The 25,517-nt window shown below is 43.5% G+C and overlaps 2 protein-coding genes and 1 long non-coding RNA gene across 3 annotated transcripts; 1 reads left to right on the top strand and 2 right to left on the bottom strand.

Moving 5' to 3' along the window:
- The first annotated feature begins 255 nt into the window (after positions 1–255).
- On the top strand, positions 256–1,238 carry LOC102422822. Its single transcript, XR_330516.3, has 3 exons — positions 256–289; positions 464–515; positions 1,185–1,238. It is a non-coding gene; the product is annotated as an uncharacterized LOC102422822 (long non-coding RNA).
- Positions 1,239–6,393: 5,155 nt separating this feature from the next.
- Positions 6,394–8,615, bottom strand: LOC102422518 (zinc transporter ZIP2-like). Its single transcript, XM_006101207.2, has 4 exons — positions 8,488–8,615; positions 8,190–8,298; positions 7,907–7,948; positions 6,394–7,032 (listed from the first exon to the last, which is right to left on the bottom strand). The coding sequence occupies exons 1-4, from the start codon at positions 8,613–8,615 to the stop codon at positions 6,394–6,396; spliced, it is 918 nt and encodes a 305-aa protein (XP_006101269.1).
- Positions 8,616–10,392: 1,777 nt separating this feature from the next.
- LOC102423929 (methyltransferase-like protein 17, mitochondrial) lies at positions 10,393–15,711 on the bottom strand. Its single transcript, XM_006101210.3, has 6 exons — positions 15,698–15,711; positions 12,972–13,040; positions 11,632–11,682; positions 11,277–11,369; positions 10,642–10,826; positions 10,393–10,567 (listed from the first exon to the last, which is right to left on the bottom strand). The coding sequence occupies exons 2-6, from the start codon at positions 12,996–12,998 to the stop codon at positions 10,462–10,464; spliced, it is 462 nt and encodes a 153-aa protein (XP_006101272.1). The 5' UTR covers positions 12,999–13,040; positions 15,698–15,711; the 3' UTR covers positions 10,393–10,461.
- Between the last annotated feature and the right edge of the window lie 9,806 nt (positions 15,712–25,517).

Genomic DNA, 25,517 nt, shown 5'->3' on the forward strand with positions numbered 1-25,517 from the left:
CCTGACTCTTGGCCCCCCTGTCCAGAGCTGTATATACTGAATCCTTGATTCAGCGTTTAGGTCTCCAGGGTCCTTCCTGGAGCAAGTGGGTTGAATGAAGTAAAACAAACAAACTAACTAAAAAAAAAAAACCAACCCTAAGTTATTAACTGCCTAAAGTGGGAAAGCAGGGAAGAGAGATCCTTTCTATCTCCTGGCTAGCTCACTTTATTCATGTGTGTATCACTTTTGCTTGGGGCTCTCTCCAAAATAGAAGGCTGACTCCGGAGGTCAGCCCCAGCTGACTCAGGTGAGTATCCCCAGCCATCCGGGGAGGGGATATTAGTGTCACTGAACTATGTATACCCGTTGCCACACATCCCATCCCCAAACTGCCATGGCCTTCGGCTCCTGTTCAGCTCATAACCTCACATCACTGTCTCCCTCTCATCACTGTCTCCCTCTCCTCATCTTACTTCCTCAGCCAGGCAAGCTGACCGAGGCCTTCAAGTACTTCCTGCAAGGCATGGGCTACAGTGAGTATGGGGGTCAGAGGCTATCATGAGGACAAGGGATTGCTGCTAGAATGAGGGATGGCCACTGAGGGTGTACTGAGCTGCATATCTGGCGCTTTGGCCAGACGGGTCATGCTGTGCTGTCTGTTCCTAAAACACATAGATAGGAAGGTACTGACATCTGGCCAGGATTTGAGATATGGTCTCATTACCCCTTCCCAGCACGCAGGCCTTCTTTCTCAGAGGGGCCGGAAGTCTCATTCCAAATTTGGGAGACAAAGGACTGGATAAAGTATAAATTAAGAGAGTTTCCTCCATATTGGGGAGGGGGTGGCAGAATTTGATAGACACATTTTTCTCTGGGCCTCCACAAAATTTAATAATAAAATGTAACTCTTGCAGTCAGCGCTGCTGTTCAGCCTTTGCTTCGGCAGGGTGCTGTATCTGTGGTCAGCTGGCCAGCTTAATAAAGGCTCTTAAATTTAAATTCTGAGTCAGTGGTCTATCTCGCTGAGTGAACGCATAACAAGGGGAGGAACCATTTAGGCTAATTCCTGGACTTACCACCATCTGCCAAATCAAGCTCATTGACCCCTGGCCTCATTTGTAACTCACAAACCCAGCTCTGATTTTCCAGCCCCTCTTCCCCTCCTCCTCTCTGACTGTCTGCTTATCCTTCTGTCTCCACAGTGGCCTCATCCTGCATGACTCGCCTGTCCTGATCTCGCACAGCTTCCCTGACAGGGCAGCATCCATTGATGGCAGCCGGTCCTGCGCTTGAACCTTGTCCCAGAGCAGCGAGTCTGGGACTCTCCCTTTAGAGCCCCAGGGCACACCATGGAGGTCTCCAGTTGAATGGCCCTTATTGCCCTGGTGTGGGACCCAGCCCTCACCTCCCCCAGCACTAACCTGGGAGATGCATACAACACTGGGCCAAAATGAGCAAGGGAAGATGGGCAGATCATGTGAGGAGATGACTTTGATCTTAGATCACTACCCTAACCTTGCCCTCTAACCTGTGAAACCCCTCAGCTCATGGGAGAGCTGTCTCAATATCTGTTAGGGACCCAGACCCCTAAATGATCCTTCTCCCTCATTCTGTTGTTAAGGTGGAGAGGGCATGCATCCCCTCTCCCTAATTTAGGTGTCTGTAGATGAGGGATAAGTGGTCATTGTAGATGTCCATGGTGCCTGCCCCAGACTCTCCCTACTCATCCCATTGCAAGGGTAAGGCACTTGGTGCTGGGTCTCTATTCACCAAAGCAGATATGGCTTCTCATGAACCCTTCAGATCTCTGAAGGATATGGGCCTAAATAAATGTGTCAGGGAGGCTTGTTGGTGGGTTAGTGGTCCTCAGGATGTGATGGAAATATCCGGTGTGTGAATGGAAGTTGGACTGGGAGGTGGTAGTCAATGAACAAGTTTGAGGGAAGGATTGGAGCTGGGCAACAGGAAGGGGCCTGGGGTCATTGGCTCCACTAACTTTGTAACTGTCTAGATAGTGTTTCTAGAGTGGGAGGGGGAGGGGTTCAAGCCAGGGCAGGACTGCTTGGGGCTTAGCATAGGGGTTGGAAGGGCTACCTTGGGGCTCTGATCACTGTGTTATGTGTGTAGGGTGCTCTCCTGTCTCCCACAACTTCTGCTGTAACAATAAACTATAGAGGAATCTGAGCACTATTATTCTGTCTCAGTATGCCTGCATCATGCCCCTTTCCTACCCCATCCCTGCCCAACTCACATTCTCTTCTCCAAGTGACACAAACCATGGGAGGGGGCTTTTATAGCATAAACACTTTACAAAATGTGACTGGCCCTTATTGAATGGAATGGACAATGGTATTGTCCTTGATATTGATAATATCTTCACATTTCAGGAGGGGCTACTTAGATCTTAGAAGACTTCCTTCTCAGTTATTGAGAAATGCCATGGGATTTCAGAGATGTCACCAACATCATAATCTTTTAAAAAATATATATTTCTATTGATTTCAGAGAGGGAGAGAGAAAAACATCAATGATGTGAAAGAATCATTGATTGGCTGCCTTCTGCACGCCCCCTATTGGGGATTCAAGCCCACAACCCAGGCGTGTGCCCTAACTGGGAATCAAACCATGACCTCCTGGTTCATAGGTCGACATTCAATTAGGAGTCACACCAACAGGGCAACCAACATTATAATCTTAAAGGAGGAGGTACAGAAAACTGACTGACATGCCCAAAGACATCTTGTGACCACCTTCCTGCAGGATCCTCTATGGGGTCACCTAGATTCCATTTTAGGTGGTTCAATATGATCAGCAGACCACACCTCATGCAGGTTCTAGAGAGGTTATTGGGTTGCTCAGTTGATCCCAATCTAAAGATTCCTTCAGGTGAGTCACAGCAACCAGGAATTCCTCCTCCCACATAAATCCAAGTTTGGGCAGTTAATTAGACTATATCTGTGGTTCTTTGAAAACCTTCTCAACAATTATGAACAATAATCATCAAGAGAACTTGAGGTATTTTGTGGCTGTTGCAGGTGATCCTTGGGCTCTTGGGGCACAAGAAGTAAAATTGAGACGCACTTTATAGTATTATTGTCCAGAGTACTGTGGATGGAATAGTACAAGGTCATTTGCCAGATTACTTTGTAGAAACCCCATGGGCAATTATTCACTTTCCTCGGTGAAACAGACCTGATGACTAATGCAGCTTGATGTCTAGCGCTGACACACTGACGTGGAAGTGGGCATGGAACATGCTCTTGATGCTTGAGCATTTCATCACTCTCATGGCACCGAACTATTTTAAATGCAGTAGGCCAGGATCAGGACGGGTGAGGGTGTTTGGTGACCATGAACAGGGCAGGAAGCAGGTGCTTAAATGTCACACTGAGGAAAAGAAACTGCATAATTGGAATCACTGGCATAACTAGCTCCTAGGTAAACAAAACATGAGGAAAAGGCAAAGAGTTCCAACCAGCATCAGCCTTGACTGCCAATAGCTGCTGCTGTGCCTTATGGAAGGGAAGGTGGGTCTTCTCAGCACATTCAACTGCACAGTAAACACTGTTATGTTAGCAGAGTTAACTTTGGAAGAAGAAAATCTCATTTCTGTGTAAAATCTGAGTGCGTGTGTATGTACCTGCCATGGGGTGGTATGTGAAGTGGGTGATGACCATGTGTGTCTCTTGCCTATAGATGTCCCTGCATAAGAAGCCCAAGTTAGGAAGAGGGAGAGAGGCTCTCTGCTGGGTGCCAGGGAGAGGGGTGTGCTGTCCTTGGCTGACCTCTCTACTTTGTTGGTCCTACACATTCCAGGCGAGCCCATGGGGACGCAGTGCCCCCCTGTGGTTATCGTGGTTCCTCCTATCTTTCCCCAGTTCCCAGTTCCCTTCCTGAGTCTCCCATGGTCTTCCTGAATCTACACAGTAGTTACATAGTGCAGGCCTGATACCACGTGGTGGCTCCTGTCCATTCTCGAGATCAGAGCTCAGAGGCTCACAGGAAAGGGGGGTGACTTCATAGAAGCTGAACCACAAACTCCTTACTTTTTGTCTCTGCTTCAGCCTTAGGACTCCTGTTTCTCTCTTTCTTTCAATCTCAAGGAATGTGTATCCCTGACTCTAGGGACAAAAGTCCAAGGTAGCTAAGAGATGGCTCATTGGAAAGGAGAATAAAACTGTGGAATACAGTGATGAGAGCATTGCAGTGTCCGCTTGAAAACTGTGGAACTCATGAAGAGATTTTAAAGGGTAATTCTCTGAAGTACACAGACAGTGAAACTGTAGCAGGAGGGATAAATAATAAGTTTTGGAGCACTACTTGCCGAGCACCTGCAGGCTGCTGGTATTTCTCTAACAAAGGCCTCAGCTCTTAATGGATAGCTCTTGAGTTTCTGGTAACTGCTCCTTCTTTTCAGCCAAGGTAACAGCATTGCTATCACTCAGCCCCATGGTGGTCCATCATCACTTGTTGCTCTGTCCTAATCCTGGCCACACCTTCTACACACTCTCTTTTAAACTTGCCTCAATTATCCAATGTGCTCTCTGCTTTCTCCTGAGACCCTAACACACAGGACAGTAGGAACAGGTAAGGTAAAGATGAGGATGGGAAGGTAAGAAGAGAATCTGTATATTGAGGTTTTCTTAGCATTACAAAAACATGGGTTTAAAGCCTAGTTAGTTAGGTGATCAAGCTATTTAACTTCAGAGTGCGCTTCCCTGGACTTTCTATGGGGATAATATCTACCAGGCAGGGTTGGGAAGGGGAGGTAATGTATGTGGAAGCTACATCAGAGCTCCTGGCACATAGCAGATGCTCCATGTGGAAACTATCATCATGACAACATACTAGGTCCTGTTCTGTGTTACGTGTGAGTGCATTTAGCACTGAAGGAAAGCAGAATAGGATGGGTGTCAGGGAAATTACTTCTTCATCATTTTTATTTAGCTTTGCTTTTAGCTTGGCTTCTCACTGATCCCTGGGTGTGTGAGCTGGGCTGGTGAGGAGGTTTCTATTCTGAATTTGTGGGAAGGGGAATGGGAAGGACAGAAGACAGGAATGAAATGAGATGAGAATGGAACTGAGGAGACCTTGCCCATGTTAAGGCCACTTGAGCTTCTACACTGAAAGTATTTGAAGGGGCAAACTGGTGAGGGTGCCTGAGCTCACAGGGCACACCTCCTCTTTCCCTGTCTTTCCACCAAGTCTGAGACATTCCTCCACCTCGAGGGTCATAGCCGTCCTGCTCCTCCTCAATTCCAGATAACCAGTTGTTTTATTTGTGCAGTTTTTAAGAGGAGCAGCACATTGTAGGGGTTACTTGCCTGAAAGGCAAATGGTCCAGTGAAGTGGGGTCAGACATATAGTGGCAGGTAAGTAGGCAGTTGCGGTAGAACTAAGTAATCACCCTTGGCATTTATCCAGCTCCTTCTCCCTTTCCAAAACACTGCTTCTTTTTTTTTTAAATTAAATTACAATTGACATAGAATATTACATTAGATACAATATATGTACACATAGTGATTAGACATTTATATAACTTATAAAGTGATCCCTCATAAATCTAGTACCCACCTGACACCATATATAGTTGTTATATCATTGATATTCCCTATGCTCTACTTCATATCCCCAAACACACTACTTCTTAATCCCACAGCACAAGGCAGCTAGATGGAGACTGAAGCTCAAAGACAGCAAATGTATCCCCGAGGCCACACAGGACTCAGTGTGAAAAACAGAAACCAGGTGGAAGTAGTCTCCATTGAGCCTGATCTGAAGTGTCTGTTGAATGCATAGGCGGTTGATAATCTATTATCAGGGACTGGGGTAGGTGGGGTTAGTGTAGGAAAAAAAATATAGATGCCCAATGTTTATTTTTAAACCTCTTCTCTAAATTCTGGGAAATCTGGCTCAGTATTTCAACACCTGTGGGTAAGGTGAGAGCAGGTTGTTGGAATTTCAGCAATTCTCCCATGTCTGGGGGACAAGGCTGCAAGTGACACAATGGCTAGGGCCTCTGATTCCAGGAGAAAAGACTGCATCCAACACTCACCCTCCCACTTCCTGCTCCACTAGGCAGCAGTTGGGTAATCTGGAGAAAGGAACTATAGAATGCTTGAAGGGGGAGGTTAAAACGGACATTTATTACACACAGTAGCAAAAATGGAACAAGAGTCAAATCTGCAGTGATGGTCTTTATATCAATTCTCCAAAGTATAGGCACTCAACCTAAAATAAACGTCCCTTTCTCAGTCCTGGATGAGGAATGGGATCTCAAGTAGGAAAGGCTGGGATCCAGTTCATGGGGATGATGCCCAGTGAATGCCACTTAGTCTCAGTGGAGAAATGTCTGAGGACCAAAGCCTTTTGGGAGGTGTGTCCTGGATCCATCAAAAAGTCAGGAATCTCTCAGGCCCACAAGGCAATTAAGGCCATGAAGACAAAACCAACGGTTACACAGGCCCACTTGAGCATAGGGGCCTCAGGAGCAGCTAGCTCCCTGGGCAAAATTTCTAGGAAGGTGACATACAGGAAGGTACCAGCTGCAACACCCTCTAACACAGCCTGGGCTAAGCTGTGCCCCACTTCTGATTCCCCTGTAGGCACAGCCAGCCCCAAGGCTATGCCCAGGGGGGACATGAGAGCAAATGACAGTATGCAGAACATGGCCCATCGTGGTGCAGTGCCTATCTGCACCAGCCGCAGTCCTACACTAAACACCACGGGCCCCTTGTGAGCCAGGACAGCAAGACAGAGCTGCACGGTAGTTGGTACTGTTGTCTGTAGCCCAACAGCCAGACCTTCAAACACTGAGTGGAAGGAGAGTGAGAGCAAGAGAATGAGGGCTCGAAAGGGCTTCCGCGAGAGTGAGGGTAAAGATGAGGGTCTGTGGCTGTGGAATCCATGGATGTGAGCCTCACTCACTTCCTCCTCCTGCACTTTTGGTTTTCCAATGGTTTCAGGACAGCACTGCAATGCCAGCGACTCCAAAGAGAAGACAAAGAAGAAGCCCAGGGAGATGATGAGCCCTCCATAGGAATATTCCTTCTGGGAACAGAGAGAGGGGCTGTGGGATGGGAAAGGAAGGAAGTGCAGTGGATGGAGGTGTGGAGATGGGATGGGAGACTGGAGAGAATGGGAAATGTGGGACTAGAACTTTAAAAAGGGTAGGTGGACTGACTGGTGTAGCTCATTGGTTGAGCGTCCACCCATGAACCATGGTTGAATTCCTGATGAGGGCACATGCCTGGTTTGGGAGCGCAGTCCCCAGTAGAGGGCATACTGGAGGTAGATGATCAATGATTCTCTCTCATCATTGATTTTTCTACCTCTCTCCCTCTCCCTTTCTCTCTCTCAAATGAATAAAAGTAAATTTAAAAAGGGGGCAGGGGGATAAGGGAATGAAGGCTGGAGGAGATATGGACATGCAACAAGAATACCAGAGGGACCAAGGTTGCAGTATCAGTAGGGTTGAAATGTGGGAAAACGATGGGGAGCATGTCTAAGGGTCTAGGGCAGTGGTCGGCAAACTGCAGCTCGTGAGCCACATGCGGGTCTTTGGCCCCTTGAGTGTGGCTCTTCCACAAAATACCACATGTGGGCGCGCATGTACAGTGCTATTGAAACTTCGTGGCCCATGAGCAGACGTCAGTATTTTGTGGAAGAGCCACACTCAAGGGGCCAAAGAGCCGCAGTTTGCCAACCACTGGTCTAGGGAAAGAAGGAAAGAGTAAAGCCAGAGCTTTGTCTGGGGTTCCATAAACCCAAAAGTATCGGGGTTGGCTCCTCCTTTCTCTACAGTGTCTGAGCTGAGGAGCAGAGGGATTCCTGGTATTCCTCACGTCCTCTCCTCAAAAGGATCTGGGTATGAAGAGTCTCTGGTTCTCCTCACCCTCCAGGTTGGGTGTGAGAAAATACTTACAGAAGCTGAATTAGGATCTCCAGAAGAATTTCCTCCACTGTTCTAGGGAGAAAAAAAGCAGAAAATAGATGAGGGATGGAGCAGCTCCGCTTCCTGCCCTCTTCCTTCAGCTCCACTGCTTTCCTTACAGTCTAATCTGACCTGTCATCATGATTCCACACAACACAGAGCTGTCATTGTCTCTATTGTTCCACCCACGTCCTTTGCTCTATCACTTTCCCCACTTTCTCCCCTTGGTTCTGCTCATCATCTGGCTTCTTAGCCCTACACCTCAGCTGCTCACCTTCACCCGGAGCTGCCGGATCTCGAATTCAATATTCTCCAGGGCTTCAACAGTCATGTGCATGAAACCTGCTCCCAGGAAAACGCCTGCAGAAACGCAGCTCAGGAGGCTGAAGCCCCGCGGGAGTTGACCTAATGAAAAGCAGGAGTTATAACCAGTTGGCAATGAGAAGATGGACAAAGGTGACTAACGAGCAACAAGGAGCACTCAATATCCAAGCATGGGGATGGCAAGAGAATCAGAGCGAGTGTAAGGGTAGGGTGATAGGGTTGAAGTCAGGTTATGGGGGCAAAGATACAGAAGGGCTATACCTTTGAATGTCTCAATCTGGAAACATTTGAAGCAGATGGGAATAAGGCCACAGACCAGCGTGACAACCAGCATGGCAAAGAGGCAGCCAATTTTTACTTCTAGTACTGGCTCCATCCTTGGGGTACAGGATAAGCAGACCTCAGAATGACAAATGTAGTTACAAGCTTTGGAGCAGGAGTGGTGCCTTAGGTGGTCAAATCTGTAGTGTCCACTCCTGAGCCTCAGGAAGCTGTTGGATTCTCTTTGTTTTGTGCTGCCTAATTGCGCAGCCTTGCATAGCTGGCTGGGGCCCTGCCTCATCTTCCTGCCCTCCCCCTACATGGAGGCCCCTCCCCTGGCTCATGCCTTCTGAACTTGGAAACCAGAAACTCCAGACTCCCTGCCAGGCACAGCCCTGTGCTCTGTCTTCTCTTCAGTTCCATGACTAATCCAAGGGCTGTGGACAGACTTAGTTCATGCCTGGGGCTGGTCTAATCCAAAATGGCACAGTCTATGGTGCTACTTCCCAGCTATTTTGTGTTGGAGACAATCTGGTCCTGGCTCACTCAGGACATTTGATCTAAGCCTTCCATACCCTCCCCACCCCAATGCAAGTCTTATAGGCTGCTATGCTGATACCTGAACCTTACCCTTTCAGAGGGGATTTGGGGCCACCTGGGGTTAAGGAGGTGGGGCTAAGGAGTGGTGCTGCTGCCACTGTGGGAATTAGTGGATGAGGGGACTCCCCTTGCCTGTAACCCCAGAAAAATAGCTCCAGGTATGGAAATGTCTATGGGAGTTGAGATTTCTAGTATTACAACACTGAAACTGTTACCGCTTCTGACTGTGCCTACTTCCTGATATACGTTGTGGGAGAGGGACTGAGAGTTTTATTACACAGAAAGTTGCTCTAGCTCTGAAACAGTAAGGTCTAGGGGAACACAGAAATGAACCCAGTAAATGAAAGTCTCTGCCTGGACATACTGTTGTTGAGATAGATGACTCAGTCCTGAAGGGATAGTTTCTTGAGGGACATTCATGATGCAAACTCTGGGGAGCTGATGAACCCTGAAAGAGATAAAAGGAAAGGAAGGAGGGAGAAAAACAGAGGCCAGGCAGCTGCTTGCTAGTCACCTATCCAGGTGGCCCGTCTAACTACCCTGAGACCTGTTGAGCCAGTTCTCAGAGCGCTGGGGGCGGTGTTCCCCACTACCCATTACTTCCCTGGGAAGTCCTGGTCTCTGGGAGAAGCAGCAGTATTCTTACAGGAGGGGCTGAGCTTGAGGTTTCTGTGGGGAGACAGGCATTGAATCTCTGAGGACTCACTTCGTTACTGGATAGGCCGTGATGACTGACCTCTATACCTTTTAAGAATCACAAGACTTATTCCCATTCTTTGAAAAGTTATAATTCTTATTAAAACTTCAAACAAATGCAGATATATAGGAGTACCAGCACTCCTGTTACCATGAACAGTCAGTTGGAGCGCTGAGGAGTCTCCTCATTGGCCAAAATGGCGCAGAGGGCGGGTCTTACACTGAACGCGCCAAAGGCTGGAAAGATGAATAGGCAGGCCCTGGCGCTTGGCAAGCTAAAAAGACCAATGGACTGGACTCAAGGAAGATGAATGGACAGGGCCTGAGCTGGGCCCAAAGCTCGAAATGTGAATGGACAGGGCCCCAGAGAGCTGTAATCTAGCAAAATAATTGGGTAGAAAAATAAAAAGCCCTCCTCTCCCTATTACTGTAAGAACCACAGCTTGAGCAGGAAAGGGGGATGGTCTTTGAGACAGAAGTCTACCATTCTCACAGGTTGAGCAGCACCAGAATAAAACCCCTTTCCTTCTGCACCTGTCTCATGAGTTTGGCTTTCCTTGTGGCAGGTATTAAACCTGTGTTTTTCGTTACACTCCCATCCTGGATACCAGGTGGCTTTAGCCTTGTCAGGCACGATGCAGGAAAACTCTTGTTACACATCCTTGTTAACTCTCAGGGGGATCTTCAACAGGGGACGGAAGAAGCTCAGGCGGCGTGGTCACAGGTGAAAGATCTCCCCAGGAGCTGACACGGGCACAGCGATACAAATCCCTATGAAAAAGAGAGGTCAATGTGGGGGGTGGGTTCCTGCCACCTCCCACTAATAGTGGTCACAGCCTCCGTACCTGCCATGGCGGCGGGCTGTGAGCACAGCATGCTGCATATGCCCATCTGGACAGCACAGGTGACAGTGCACATGGCGTGGCCATTTAAGGACAGGCTGAGTGATCCGGGGCCAGCGATTAGCTTCCTCTGGAGACCCCCGGGCAAGGATTACCATTGAGAACTTTTCCTCCTTTGGCTTCTTGCTCTAAGGTAAGGATAGAGGGACTGTTTTGGGGGAAAAGATGTGGGGAAAATGTTGACCCCCATTACTGCAACCCTTTTCATATTCTAGGTCAGTGATGGCGAACCTATGACACGCGTGTCAGAGGTGACACACGAACTCATTTTTTTGGTTGATTTTTCTTTGTTAAATGGCATTTAAATATATAAAATAAATATCAAAAATATAAGTCTTTGTTTTACTATGGTTGCAAATATCAAAAAATTTCTATATGTGACACGGCACCAGAGTTAAGTTAGGGTTTTTCAAAATGCTGACACGCCGAGCTCAAAAGGTTCCCCATCACTGTTCTAGGTCATGCATATTCAGGCCCTACAAATGCTCTCAGAATTTTCCAACTCCTCCCACCTGGTTCTTTTTCATCCTGCTTTCCCAAGCTACCTCCCCCCTGCTGCAATATTCCCAGGTACATACCCAGCTGAAGGGGATGGGATGGTAAGCCTGGGAAAAGCTACAGGCCAGGGGCTTAGAGGCTGTCAACTGGTGACAAGGAAGTTCATGGGGACACTGGAAACACACATGAAAAATATGAGGTAAGATGAAAGAACCACAGATCATAAAACTGGGAAACTAAGGGTGCTAGGGTCAGGAAGGGCTAGGGGTAAGGGAGCACAGGAGCAGGGAGGTAGGGAGAGCAGGGGATCCACTAAGAAGAAATCGGATCAGGACACAAAGCAGTGGAGGGAGGCTTAGCTTTGCCCTCTCACTTGCCCTGGACACAGCTGAGCTCAGCTCTTTGCATGCTGGGAAAGGCAGAAGCAATACTCACTGGGGCAAAGACAAAACCAGGTCGAGGGTCCAGAGGTGACTTCTCCTTTCCCTGAAATCAAAGGAAATAAAAAAATTAAGCTGGACCTGCAGGGTCTATTCTCATAAGTCAATCTCTGCTCTCAATTGAGGACTTCTTTAACATCCGATTCTGGTAATTACTAACTATGTTCTTTGAGTTAAACTGGCTACTTCTCCAATACTCCAAACAAAGAACTTTCTCTTTGCAGCAGGAGAAAGGCAGGAACTTGGCACATAGAATGGTGCTCTTCTTGTCAGCAACCTCCACTCTCAAAAAAATCCCATTCCAGGACAATTAAATTCATGATTTTATACTGGTTCATACAGTCCTAGAGATAAGGTTTTTGGCTCAGCCATGTCCTAGATCAGGGATCAGCAACCTTTTTTAAAGGCTCAGAGAGTAGCCAAATGTGTTTGTGTCCCAACTATTCATCTCTGCCATTTGTAGTGTGAAGGTAGCCATACAAAAAGACACTCAAATAAGCCTGGCTCATACAAATCCTGGCAGGCAGGATTTGATCCACAGGCCCTACTTTGCCAACCACCACCCTACATCATGATGAGTTTACATGGTGTTAACATAAAAAAAAACACTGAAACCTGTAAAGAATTTTGTGAGTTTATTTGAGCCAAACTGTCAACATATGCCGGGAAGCAGAACCTCAACGAATTGAGATAATGCTCCAGAGAATGGCGGGTTACATCTGTATTTATACATTGCAATAATAATTAAAAAAAAGGACGTAGGTGGGCTACATGAAATTCATTGATGATAGATTAGGTAGGGTAAAAAGTAAAATGATGGACATGTGCTTCTTTTACACAGATGGATACAGGATAGTTTTACATAATTAACAGTTGACAATTAACTTGATAACAATAACAATGAAGGAATGTCCTGGTGCCATTTGTTTTGCCCTGAGGGGTCTGGAAAAAAAGGGAAGTTACAAGTTACCCTGTGATCTCACCAATATGTTATCTTAAAGGCAAAAATACAAATGGGCTCAGTAAAGATTTAAGTTGATCTTTGTCAGGGAAAATACTGGCCTAGGACATGACTACCCACCATAACCTGTTTGCAGTTAAATATTTAATTTCAGACCATCCTTTGTGGTTATTTTAGGTCTTTGAGTTTGTACAACCGCCATGCAGGCCTTCCCTGAACTAGTCAGTTTAGCATATGGTCCGTTTCATCCACACAGCCTACTCTCCTGAGAGTCACTTACCTTTGTACGACAGTTTTTTCAGTTTTCAAGGGAGTACTGGTAATTGGTGACAGATAGGTAGGGGTTGGGGGAAGAGAAGGAGAAAGAACCTTACCTTAAGGACCAGGTCCCTGGCTTCCATGAGAAGGCAGTGCCCAGCTTTTGTTCCATTCTCCACCAATATCTGTTCACAAAGGGGAAAATGAGCAGAAGCCCTGAATTATATGAAAACATATGAAGGGAACCAAACAAAGTTTTGCCACCCAAAAGCTACTGAAACAGGATTTTTTAAGGGTGAAAAAAAAACAGGTTTAGGGAATTTTAGAAATTAAGGGGATCATGGAAGAAGCACAGGGCTGCAGAGCAGCAGAAAGTATATTTCCATAGAATAGGGAAGCTAAAAAGCTGCAACAGGTACATTTCCATAGAATGAGGGAGCTGGGAACAGCAAAAGGTCTAGATCTACAAAATAAAGAGAAGAAAGCCCTTCATCCAGAAGGAGAAGAAGAAACCCCAAAGGTAATAGGAAAACAATAATAAAGGAGGGGAGGAAAAACCTCCTGTGTCCCAAGTGAGGTTCCACCTTTGAGCTCAGGAGTTACTGTAGTAACCAGTCTAAGGGAATAGTGAGCAATCAGAGGGGATATCATGGCACCAAGATCTGCAGTCTTTATAAATCATGGAAAAGGGAACTCTGTGGGGCCCTTTTCCCCTCCCTACGTGGGAGTCTGTACTTGTTCTTTAATAAGTTTTCACCTTTGCTATACCACCTCTGTCTGTGGATTCATTCGTTGACTCCGACAGACAAAGAATCCAGGACATCATGCCCAGTCCAAAAATTCTGCTTCACTACCTTTTCGAAATACTGATTTTAAGCTTTTTTTTTTTTTTAAACAAAAGACTCAGAAAGAATCTTTGATCCTCCCATTTCCTGCCTCAGAGATTTAAATGCAAAGGCTACTCTAGGAAGGGAATCTTGGGATATGTCTTAGTCTAATTTGAATTCAGTATGTTGGGTGAGAGGGTTCAGGCAGGGATACCCTGTTAGCTAGATACCCCCTGCCCCATTGTTTCTGAGTGGCCCAGCAACAATTTGCCTGCCATGTGTGTTCTACGCTTCCTCAACTTCCTGTAAATTGCCCATTCTCACTTCTAAAATCCATGTCCCCCACTTTTCTTCTTTGTCCAAAATGCCATATACTATTATACTCAATGGTGCTTTACTGCCTTTGGAATTTTTATGCCTATGTGAATTACTCATGCGCTTGTGAGAGACTGTTATGCCCAGATTTCAGGATCCCCAAGAGACCACCAGGGAGCCAGCCGTGTCCGATGCAAAAGCATAAGAGTCTTTATTCGAGCTAGCTCGGGCTCCCCATCTACCACACTCGCCGACGCAGCGGCAAGAGGCAGAGAGAGCCAGCTTTGTGGGTAGAGGGGTTTTATAGGGGGGTTGGAGTTAGGGGAGGAGAGGGGACTGTGGGCCCTGCCGATTGGCCAGGCGCAAGTCGGTGTCTTGTTACACAGGATGTGGTTGTGTCTATGGTGCGCACTTCCCTTAATTATTATTGGTTAGTTTAAAGAAATCCTAGGTGTGGCTAGCAGAGGCTTGGGCTTCCGGGAAGAAGCTCCTTGCTGAGCACATGGCTGCCCCAAAATGGAGGATTCAGGGCAATATGGAGGGCGTAACCCTCACCCTTTCAAGACCAGTCAGGAGCCGAAAACCAGGATTACAGGCTTTATTAGGGGAAAAAGACCTGCTGGTCTGTCTTGCAGGGGGAGAACAGCAACCCATGCAGAGGTGAACACACCTTTTGAGGGGTGGAATGGGAAGGAATGGGGGCTTAGTGTACTCAGCGCGTGCTGATTGGTGGCTTAATGTATGGTCCATATAGGAACAAGGGCTTAGGGTATTTGGCAGGTATTGATTGGTGGTTCAATGTATAGTCCATATAAGGTACATAGTTAGTCACTCAGGTATTTCCGGGCTGCAGGTTACATCATACTCCACCCACCAGTTGGGGGAAGGGAGGATCTATCAGCTGTTATTAAAATTTTATTTTTTTCCCTGTTAACCTATCTGTTAATTAGTAGCCCAGCTAGAAGACCTTAGAACGGCGGTTCTCAACCTGTGGGTTGCAACCCCATTGGCGGTTGAACGACCCTTTCACAAGGGTCGCCTAAGACCATCCTGCATATCAGATATTTACATTATGATTCATAACAGTAGCAACATTACAGTTATGAAGTAGCACCGAAAATAATTTTATGGTTGGGTCACAACATGAGGAACTGTATTTAAAGGGCCAGAAGGTTGAGAACCATTGCCTTAGAACAGGGGTGGGCAAACTTTTTGACTCGAGGGCCACAATGGGTTCTTAAACTGGACCGGAGGGCCTGAACTAAAGCATGGATGGACTGTTTGTGTGAACTAATATAAATTCAAAGTAAACATCATTACATAAAAGGGTACAGTCTTTTTTTTTTTTTCTAGTTTTATTCATTTCAAACGGCCGGATCCGGCCCGCTGGCCGTAGTTTGCCCAAGGCTGCTTTAGAAGGTGGGAACAAAAGTATTATTATTATTATTATTATTATTATTTTTTAGCTCCCATACATGAATGTCAGTAGCTCTGTAAGAGCATTCACAGATGGAATAGCAGTCCTAAAGGAAGTGGCAGTATATATAAGATTGGGATGGTGACCCTACAAGAGGGACCAAGGAATCTATGCATGAGAAAAAATGATCAAGAATGCAGACAAGCTCCAATGTAGAGATGGAAAGGAATGAAACCCATGAAGCTGCTTTAAAACTTGAAGGGAAAAGTAGGTTTTTACTCACCAGAAAATCATTTGTCTTGCACCACAAGGTTTATAGACAAGTCAGCCAGTTCACTTAGGGAAAAGGCTGATACCACCACATTGAACTGTACCTGAGGACCAAGACAAAGAACATGACAGACCTGCCATCTCCCCCTTCCTAGAGCACAATAAAGTTCTATCTCCCTAAATGTATTCTGTTGTCTTTTATCTTCTAACACTCAATGCTGGTTTGCAAAGCTGAGGTCAGTTTCCAGTCTGCCAAATTCTATATTTAGCATACTCTACATATTGCCACTTGCTTTAAGTGATACAGGTAGAAACTGTCTGCAAAAGACACCTGGTACCTACGGCTTCCTATTTTCTGAACCACCTATGGAGGAAGGCACAGGTGTGGCAACTGTGAGTGTGTAGGTATAAACTGAAGTTATATCCTGATAAGAACGTGGCCCTGAGAATAAAGAAAAATGCTAGGCGAGAGGGAGATAAAGGAGGATGAAGGGGTTCAACTGGCCTCCCCAGGAGGAACCACTTTGGCATGTGGATTATTTTGAGCTGAAGGCAATCGAGACTCTGTGGGCTCAAGAAACATTTTTTACCTCTCCTTAAAAAAGTTTAAATGGAGGGTCTTGCCCATAATAAGAGTTATTACCAGAAATAACTTTTTATGACCTATCTATAGGGCAGGGCAAACTTCTAATTACTGAACATCTGCTCTTTTTATCTATCTGAGTAGTTCCTTCCTCCCCTCAGAAGCCTCAGGGTACCTTACCTAATTCTTTAGTTCAGCGGTTCTCAACTTGTGGGTCGCGACCCTTTGGGGGTCGAACGACCCTTTCACAGGGGTCACCTAAGACCATCGGAAAACACATATATAATTACATATTGTGTTTGTGATTAATCACTATGCTTTAATTATGTTCAATTTGTAACAATGAAATACATCCTGCACATCAGATATTTACATTATGATTCATAACAGTAGCAAAATTACAGTTATGAAGTAGCAACGAAAATAATTTTATGGTTGGGGGTCACCACAACATGAGGAACTGTATTAGAGGGTCATGGCATTAGGAAGGTTGAGAACCACTGCTTTAATTGTTTGTCACATATACCTCATTTTACCTTTCTGTCTCTGAACCTCTCCTATATACGGGTTTCTGTATATCTGTATGTAATTAAGTTTTATTATTTTTTTTCTTGTTAATTTGCCTCATGTCAATTTAATTATTAGACCAGTCCATATAACCTAGAAGGGTACAGGAAAATTTTCCCTCCCTCACAAAGGTAAACAAATATTAAAAACACAGGGAGAATATTGGGTCGCCTGTCATGTTAATCTTAACCAACATATCCACTTGAAGTGTGTTTCAAAATGTATCTTTGAGAAAACCTTACTGAGCAAGATTAGGCACTGTAGGCCAGGGGACCGATTTTTTCCTCTTGCTGCTATGGATTCCTGGGAAATATTGGGTTGCTCCCTCTCTGAATCAGGGGCCAGGATGAACACAACAGAAGTGTGGCTCTCTTGAGAGTGGGGTCTATTACCTGGGGTGGCCTGTGATAGCAGCTGAAAGGACAGCCTATCTCTTGGGACAGGAGCAAAGCTACTGCTTGGATAAAAAGGCACATGGGTGTCCGTTTAAGGACAGGCTGAGCGATCCGGGGCCAGCTAAAAGGTGTACCATTTATACCTTTTTAAGGCCAAAGGGAGAGACATTGACCTCTGTGCAGGTTTGGGGTAAGACTTGTGCAGTAAGTTATAAGAATATTTGGCTTCCCAAGATTATAAGACTTGGTGGTGAAATTGACATTTACAGGAGCCCTGGAAGGCTGCACTCAGAGACCACGTTTTATAAAGTAGTAGCGTAAGTAGGTATGAAGTTTTCATTGTCACATTTATTCAGTCATTTTCTCCTGAACATAAGATACTTTAACAGAAGGTGCTTCTAGAACCCAGCCAGGCAGAGTTACTAAGGCACCCCAATTGGGAGGGGAAGGAAGGGCATTCATGAGAGAGGCATCAACTTAAAATGTATGGATATTGCTAAGACAGGCAGCGTGCAGATAACCGATCACAAGGCAGTAAGGCATATAAACCAATTCAAAGGATATTGCTAAGGCAGAATTATTTGAAAAGACCAATTAAGAGTTAGCAAGACTACTCATCCTCTAAATTAAAAGGTGCACACTTCTCTCTCTCTCTCTTCTCCCTGGATCTACAACGCAATAGGTTCCTGACATTCATTCCTGTGGCAGGGGAGCACATCCTTGCATCCACGTGGGTTATGGCCACGTGGGCCTCCACACATGGACTATTAGACTCAAATTAGCTTGGGTACTAAACTACTCCCGACTGTAATGTGGAAAGGAAGTTCCTAACACTGGTCTGTTCTTGAAAACCCAGCTACACCTTTTCCAGGACTGGCTGCTCCCAATAAACTTTGGTTCCATTAATCGTTTTTGTCCGGGACTTCATTCTTTTATTTTCGGGAGACAAGAACTCGGGCTCAAACAACACCCACATTTTTGGTATCAAAGTTATATATAACATCATGTAGTCATAGTGTAAAGGCTAATGTAAGGACATAACATAAATAATGGGCTTTGAATTAAAATTCTCATTATCTATTATACTAGTACTTTATTAAAATGACCCACTTTATGAAGTTAAGGAAGTTGTCATGCTAAATGACATACGTGAGTTATAAAAATAATTGAGGGTAAAATAGTGTTATAAATTGAGAGGTATAGGCTTCCAGATATACATATTAAATCTCTTTGAAAAATTAGGAATGTAGACTCAGTTTTGTTTGTTTGTATTTTGTTAATCCTCACTCGAGGTTATTTTTTCCATTAATTTTTTTATTTTTTTATTTTAGAGAGAGTGGAAGGGAGGAAAGAGGGAGAGAGAGAGAGAGAGAGAGAGAGAGAGAGAGAGAGAGAAACATCAAAGTGAGAGAGACACATCGATTGGTTGCTTCCCACACATGCTCTGACTGGGGCTGGAGATCAAACCCAAATCCAAGGTACGTGCCCTTGACCGGGAATTGAACCCTCAAACCTTCAGTCCTCAGACCAATGCTCCAACCACTGAGCAAACTAGCCAGGGCTAGATTCAATTCTGGAATCAAAGAACAAAATACAGAAAGTGAATTTGTCCCCCCACCCCCTGAATAATATTTAAATTGAATGTGCAAAGTTGATGTATCATTCTCTCTTCCATCTGTTCGTTTGGGAAGAGTTTTTACAAACTCCAGAAATTTGACTAATTAAATCTTCCAGAGCTTGTTTAAGTCTAAGGCTGCTTCCAGCAATGACTGGATACAGAAGGGAAATGGAACTCCTGTGATAAGGGACTTTAGTTTGAGGACTCTCCAGTGACCTTGCCAAACACTCCTTAGAATTGCATAACAGTCTAGGATGTTTTCGGCTTTCCTTCCCTCTCTGGATTCACATCATGTTCTGATGGCTCTCTCAGCCTCAACCTACTCCCTTCCCACTTTTTGTTGTCTTTTGGCTTCTGCTTTTCAGACTCACACATGATTGAAGTCATGGGGTAGGTTAATTATTTGAGGAGAGTTATGGAAAAAAGAAATGCTTACAGGTCATGAACTATAGGGAGTGAGGTAGAGAGTACCAGGGGAAAAGGCTAAAAAGAGAGTTAAATAAGCAGGCAAACAACCAAGGAAACTGGTGTTTCAGAATGAGCCATTATGAGTGTATTTCCTTCCAGAGCTTTTTTCTAAGCATGATGAAAGTTTAAAATTTACTAAGAAGAAATAAGAAGGCTTCTCAAACTAGAGAAGGAAAAAAGAGAGCAGCTGAGGTCAGGAGTGGTTTGATTGACTTTTTAAAAATTCAATACTTAAAGGCAAGGTAAACAGCCAATTAATTAAGATAAAAAGGAATATTACAATATGTACATGTAAGAAATCATTATGTTGTACACCTTAAAATTACCCAATATTATATGGCAATTATATCTCGATCAACCTGGAAGGAAAATATTTATGTAAGGGGAACTGCATGTGCAAAGGCCCTGGACAATACATTTGCTTTGAGTGATAAAATAAAACAAAATAACATAGAATCAATAGAAAAAATATATTTTACCTGTTCTACTTCATAGGAATAAACATCTCTAAAAAATTATATACTACTAAGGAAGGGCACTTCTGTTTTCACACATATATTACTTCCACTGTTTTTTATATATCCTTCCCTTTTTATCTATAATAATAAAAGCATAATATGCTAATTAGACCGAAGTCCTTCCAGACAAACACAGGGCTGTGAGTGAAGCCCAGGTCCTGGGTGCCAGAGGGAAGACAGTGCCAGCAGACGGAGGAAGGAAGGCCTACTCTTGCACGAATTTCATGCATCAGGCCTCTAGTCCTTATTATATAATAATAGAAGTATTATATTAAGTATTATATAGATATTATGTAATAAATACGATTTTATATAATAAGTATTATAAATAATAATAATATTTATATCATTATTATAGCATTTGGCAAATATATCACATAAAAGTCATATGTGAATGTGGATGGATGGATACTATGCTTGCCCTAATCATGAGAACTAATGTAGAAATAGTTAAACTAAAATAAAAATCAGTGCAACATTGACAAGAGTTATTAAAAGTTACTTTAAAGAGAGAAGAGGGCCGCTAGACCATCTAAAGAAAGACCATGTCAAATAGAAATGAAATCAGCAATAGAAGCAGAACAAGAAGCAAGTCACCACAGCCCAACTCTTCAAGGGCTCATTCAAGGAAAAACAACAAAGAGGTGTCTGTGATAGTTTTATGTGTCAACTTGCAAGGGCCATGGGATACTCACACTTATAATCAAACACTATTCTAGGTAAGTCTGGGAAGTGTTTCTGGATAAAAGTAACATTATTTTATTTATTTATTTATTTTTACACTTGGGCTTCTTTCACCCAGCTGTGAGCTGAGATGGCAATAGGTCAAGACACACACTGTCTCTATCTCCATGGTGCCCACTGTCAGGCAGAGCAGAAAAAGAATTAAGCAAGCACAGTGAAGTGTGATGAATGTTATACGTCAAAACTGGATTTCACTTTTGTTTCTTCATGGTAAAGGCAATTTTATTTATTTATTTATTCACTGACTTTAAATAATTTTTATTTTTATATATATTTCTATTGATTTCAGATAGGAAGGGAGAGGGAGAGAGAGAGATACAAACATCAATGATGAAAAAGAATCACTGATTGGCTGCCTTCTGCATGCCCCACACTGGGGATCAAGCCCTCAGCCTGGGCATGTGTCCTGACTGGGATTTGAACCATGATCTCCTGGTTCAGAGGTTGACGCTTAACCACTGAGCTATGCTGGCCGGGCTAATTTTTATTTTTTAATTACAGTTTACTACAATATTATATTAATTTCAGGTGTACAGCCCAGTGATTAGACATTATATAACTTATTAAGTTACCACTGGGATAAATTTAATACTATATGACACCATACACAGTTCTTACAATATTATTGACTATATTCCCTATGCTGTACTTTACATCCCAATGACTACCCTGTAACCACAAATTGGTACTTCTTAATCTATTCAATTTTTTCACCCAACCCCCTTCTATCTTAAAGAAGACCCTTTAACATTCCTTGTAATACTGGTTTGATGGTGATGAACTAATTTCTTTAGCTTTCTCTTGTCTGGGAAACCCTTTATATCTCTTTTGATTATAAATGATAACTTTCCTGAATAGAGTAATTTTGGCTGTATCATTTTGAATATTTTTATCATGTTGAATATTTCCTGATAATTCCTTCTGTCCTTCAAAGTTTCTGTTGAGAGATCAGCTGATAGTCTTCTGGGAGCTCCCAGTATATAACTTTTTCTCGTGTTGCTTTTAAAATTTTTCTCTGTGTCTTTAACCTTTGGCATTTTAATTATGATGCACCTTGGTGTAGGCCTCTTTGGGCTCACCTTGTTTGGGACTCTTCTTTTCTTGGACTTGTATATCTATTACCTTTACCAGGTTAGGGAAGTTTTCTGTCATTATTTTTTCACATAGATTTTCAATTTCTTGCTCTCTGTCGTCTCCTTCTGGCATCCCCATAATGTGAATGTTAATACTATTGCAGTTATCCCAGAAGTTCCTTATACTATCCTCATTTTTTAAAACTATTTTTTCTTTTTGCTGTTCTGATTGTGTATTGTATGCTTACTTATCTTCCAAATCTCTGATTTGATCCTCTGCTTCATCTACTTATACCATACTACTCCACTATTGATTCCTTGTAATGCATTCTTCATTTCAGTTCCTGTATTCTTCATTTCTGATAGGATCTTTTTTTTATGTTTTCTAGTTTTGTTTTTATGTTTCTTATTTCTTTGTTGATGTTCTCACTCAGTTCATCTACTCCTCCCCTAAGTTCATAGAGGATCCTTATAATCAGTGTTTTGAACTATGCATCTGATAGGTTGCTTGTCTCCAATGTGTTTAGTTCTTTTTTCTGGAGTTTTATTCTGTTTTTTTTTCATTTGGAATATGTTTCTGTGTCTCTTCATTTTGGCAACCTCCATAAGTTGGTTTCTATGTATTAGGTAGAGCTGTTACATCTTTTGGCTTGGTAGAGTGGCCTTCTGTAGTAGATGTTCTGTATGGTTCGTGGCAAAACCTCTTTGATCATCTAAGCTGCACACTTTAGGTGCACTTCTCATGTGGGTTGTGTACACCTTTCCTTTCTAGTTGAGCCTGGAGTGCGATTGGCACATCAGTGAAAGGGATTTGCCCCCTAGGTCAATAGGATGCAAGGACTGGCTGCAACCACTGTGAAGGATCAGCTGTGCAGGGGTCAACCCTATGGAACAGAACTTCCTTCAGCAGTGCTCTGGTGCCCACTGAGTCTGCCCCTTGAGTACAGGTCAAGATCAGCCAACAACTGTGTCCTGCCTGGGGCCAGCCAGTGTTACCCACAAAGAAATCTGTAGATGGCTGCTACTTGTGCTGGGTTTAGAGGTACCCAGAAGTGCCAGACCTGGGGCCATTTAGCGAGAGGAATGGGGCACATCAAGGCCAGATGTTGCTTGTTTGAGATATTTTAGGAAAGTCCAAAGCATAAGCTAAGATAGGCTGTTCATATGGAAAGGCCACTGGAAACAGCTTGAATGGATCCTCAAATTGAGTGGGATGGGCTTTCAGGGAATCACCAGGACTCACCAATAGTATTAGTGAGGTTTATGGAGGCTCATATATAGCACCCACCTGCTGTCTCTATGTGGGGAGGGTTCAGAAAAGGAACAATGGCCTCGCCAGTACTCTATCTGGGAGAAAGCTACCCCTCCAGCCCATTCCCTGATGCCATACAATTCATATGTCCTCTCCATATGTCCCTGGTGCCTTTTGACTTGCTGCCCCAGTGTTGGAGCTCAGAGTCCAAGTTAGTGTGTGGGGGAGCCCTTTAAGAAGAATGCTTAGGACTCCAGTAGCCCTCTGTCTCATTCAGCCACAATTCCTGCTGGTCTTTACAGCCAGTAGTTTTAGGGACTTTTCTGCCTGGTACTAGAACCTAGACTGGGAGCGTGTTGTGGAGCTAGGACCCCTCTCTCTGAGAATAACATTTAAATTGGTAAAGGACATAGTCTTCTCTCATGTGGGTAGACCTCATGCAATCAGTTGAAAGCATGAATAGAACAAAAATACACCTTCCCTTGAGTAAGAAGCAACTCCTCCTGCCTGACTATTTTGAGCTAGATATCAGTTTTTCTTGCTTTTGTACTCAAACCGGAACTGGGTCTTGAGCTTTCCTGCTTTTAGACTGGAACTTATATCATACTGCTCTTTGTTTCTCAGGCCTTTCAACTTGGGTTAGAACTTATATTATCAGTTCTCCTGGGTCTCCAGCTTGCTCACTACATATATTGAGAAATTTCGGCTCCCATAATCACATAATTATGTGAGCCAATCCCTTATAATAAATCAAATCTATCTATTATCAATCATCTATCTATTATCTATCTATCTATTTATCTATCTATCTATCTATCTATCATCTATCATCATCTATCTATGTAGTTAGATAGCTTGAAGCTGTCAGCACCACAATAAAATTATTAAATTATTTTGCCACATCTTTTGTGTACACACACACACACACACACACACACACACACACACACACATTATTCTATTGGTTCTGTCTCTCTGAGGAACTTTACTAATCAGAGTCTTTGCCAAAGATACAGAGAATATACTCTATATTGGCATCATTTGTCCACATGAGCGTAATTATCTATTAAAAGACTGCCCCTTATCTTACTGATGCTGCCTCTTAATTTTTTTTTTAATTTTTAGGAGAGTTTATTTGAGGCAAACTGATGACATATGCCAGGGAGCAAGATCTTAAATGCTCTGTATGATAATGGTTTTATAGTTTCTTTTATGCATTTGAAATTGAGGAGGGAACTAAGGAAGATTACATGGAGGTGGGAGAGCAAGGCAGGGATTGGGTTACAGGATAGTTAACAAGATTATGTGCTCTTATGAGGTTAATTATTTCTAAAGTGTCTTAACCTAGATCAGTGGTTCCCAAACTTATTTGGCCTACCACCCCTGTTCCAGAAAAAATATTACTCAGCGCCCCCTGGAAATTAATTTTTTTAAAAATTTTAATAGCAATTAAACAGAAAGATATATGTATTAATGTTTCTACCTTTTTCGTAAAATATAGTAAAGAAAGGTATAAATTAGAAACATTGAAGTTTGAAATTATGAAACTATTTATTGAACTCAGAATAGAAAGGTAATACAAAAAAAGTTAAAACAAATGCACCTGTGGCCATCACTGCCCCCCTGGATCGCTGCAGTGCCCACCAGGGGGCGGTAGCACCCACTTTGGGAATTACTGACCTAGATGAACAGAGACATTAAACAGGACTTGCTTAAAGAAAAGATAAGCCTTTTGCTAAAATGTGATATGCCTGGGTCATGACTACCCACCATGACCTGCCCAATTGGAAATTTATGATTTGATCACCCTGTGAGGTTACTTTCCATAGGACCTTCTTTTTTTAAATCCACAGCTCTTCCTTTTGGTCATAAATCAATTTGAAGGATGCATTGAGAACCAACCTTTTGGTCAGAGAATGTAGTCTCACAGCACATTCCCAGGAGATCTCAGTATTGACACTGTCTTATTGACCACTATGGATAAGGCAATACTGTAAACACGGTATCTGAGTTGAGGCTGAATTTTCCCCAAATGGGAAAAGCAGGTAAATGGGAGGTAGTTAGGTCTTATGGTCTTTGTTGTGAAAACAGCACTCTGGATAATTTCTATCCTGTGAACTATCATAATCCAAAATTTGCCTCCTGTCCCATTTTTCTGTATTTGACATTTAGTATAACATTTACATATGCCACTGAGAAAGGTATTAAATGTTATCTTCTTCAGCTTGGCAATAGTGTAAAATGTCTCCTTTCAATAATGTCACTCATAAATTCCTTCATCTAATTTAAGTACAGCTTAAGTGCACTATGATGCATGAAGGAATGTAAAAAACAAAAAATGGGGTGCCAGGAGTCTGGGGAGAATCAAGTAGCTTCTTGGGTTCCCCATAGCCTTGACTATTGTTTAATTTATAACCATTGCTTACCCATAGTATAACCTAGAATTTTTTCATCAGTTTTTTAAATAATGCTTCTCATGCAATCTATAATAATAAAAGCATAATATGCTAATTAGACCAGACAGCCTAATGACCTTCCAGATATCTTTCTGAACATCCTTCTGGACAAAGCCCCGGCAGCGGGGGCTGAGGCAGAGGCAGTTAGGGGCTATCAGG

Source organism: Myotis lucifugus, unplaced genomic scaffold (assembly GCF_000147115.1).
Source record: "Myotis lucifugus unplaced genomic scaffold, Myoluc2.0 scaffold_344, whole genome shotgun sequence".
In the NCBI taxonomy this organism is placed as follows: domain Eukaryota; kingdom Metazoa; phylum Chordata; class Mammalia; order Chiroptera; family Vespertilionidae; genus Myotis; species Myotis lucifugus.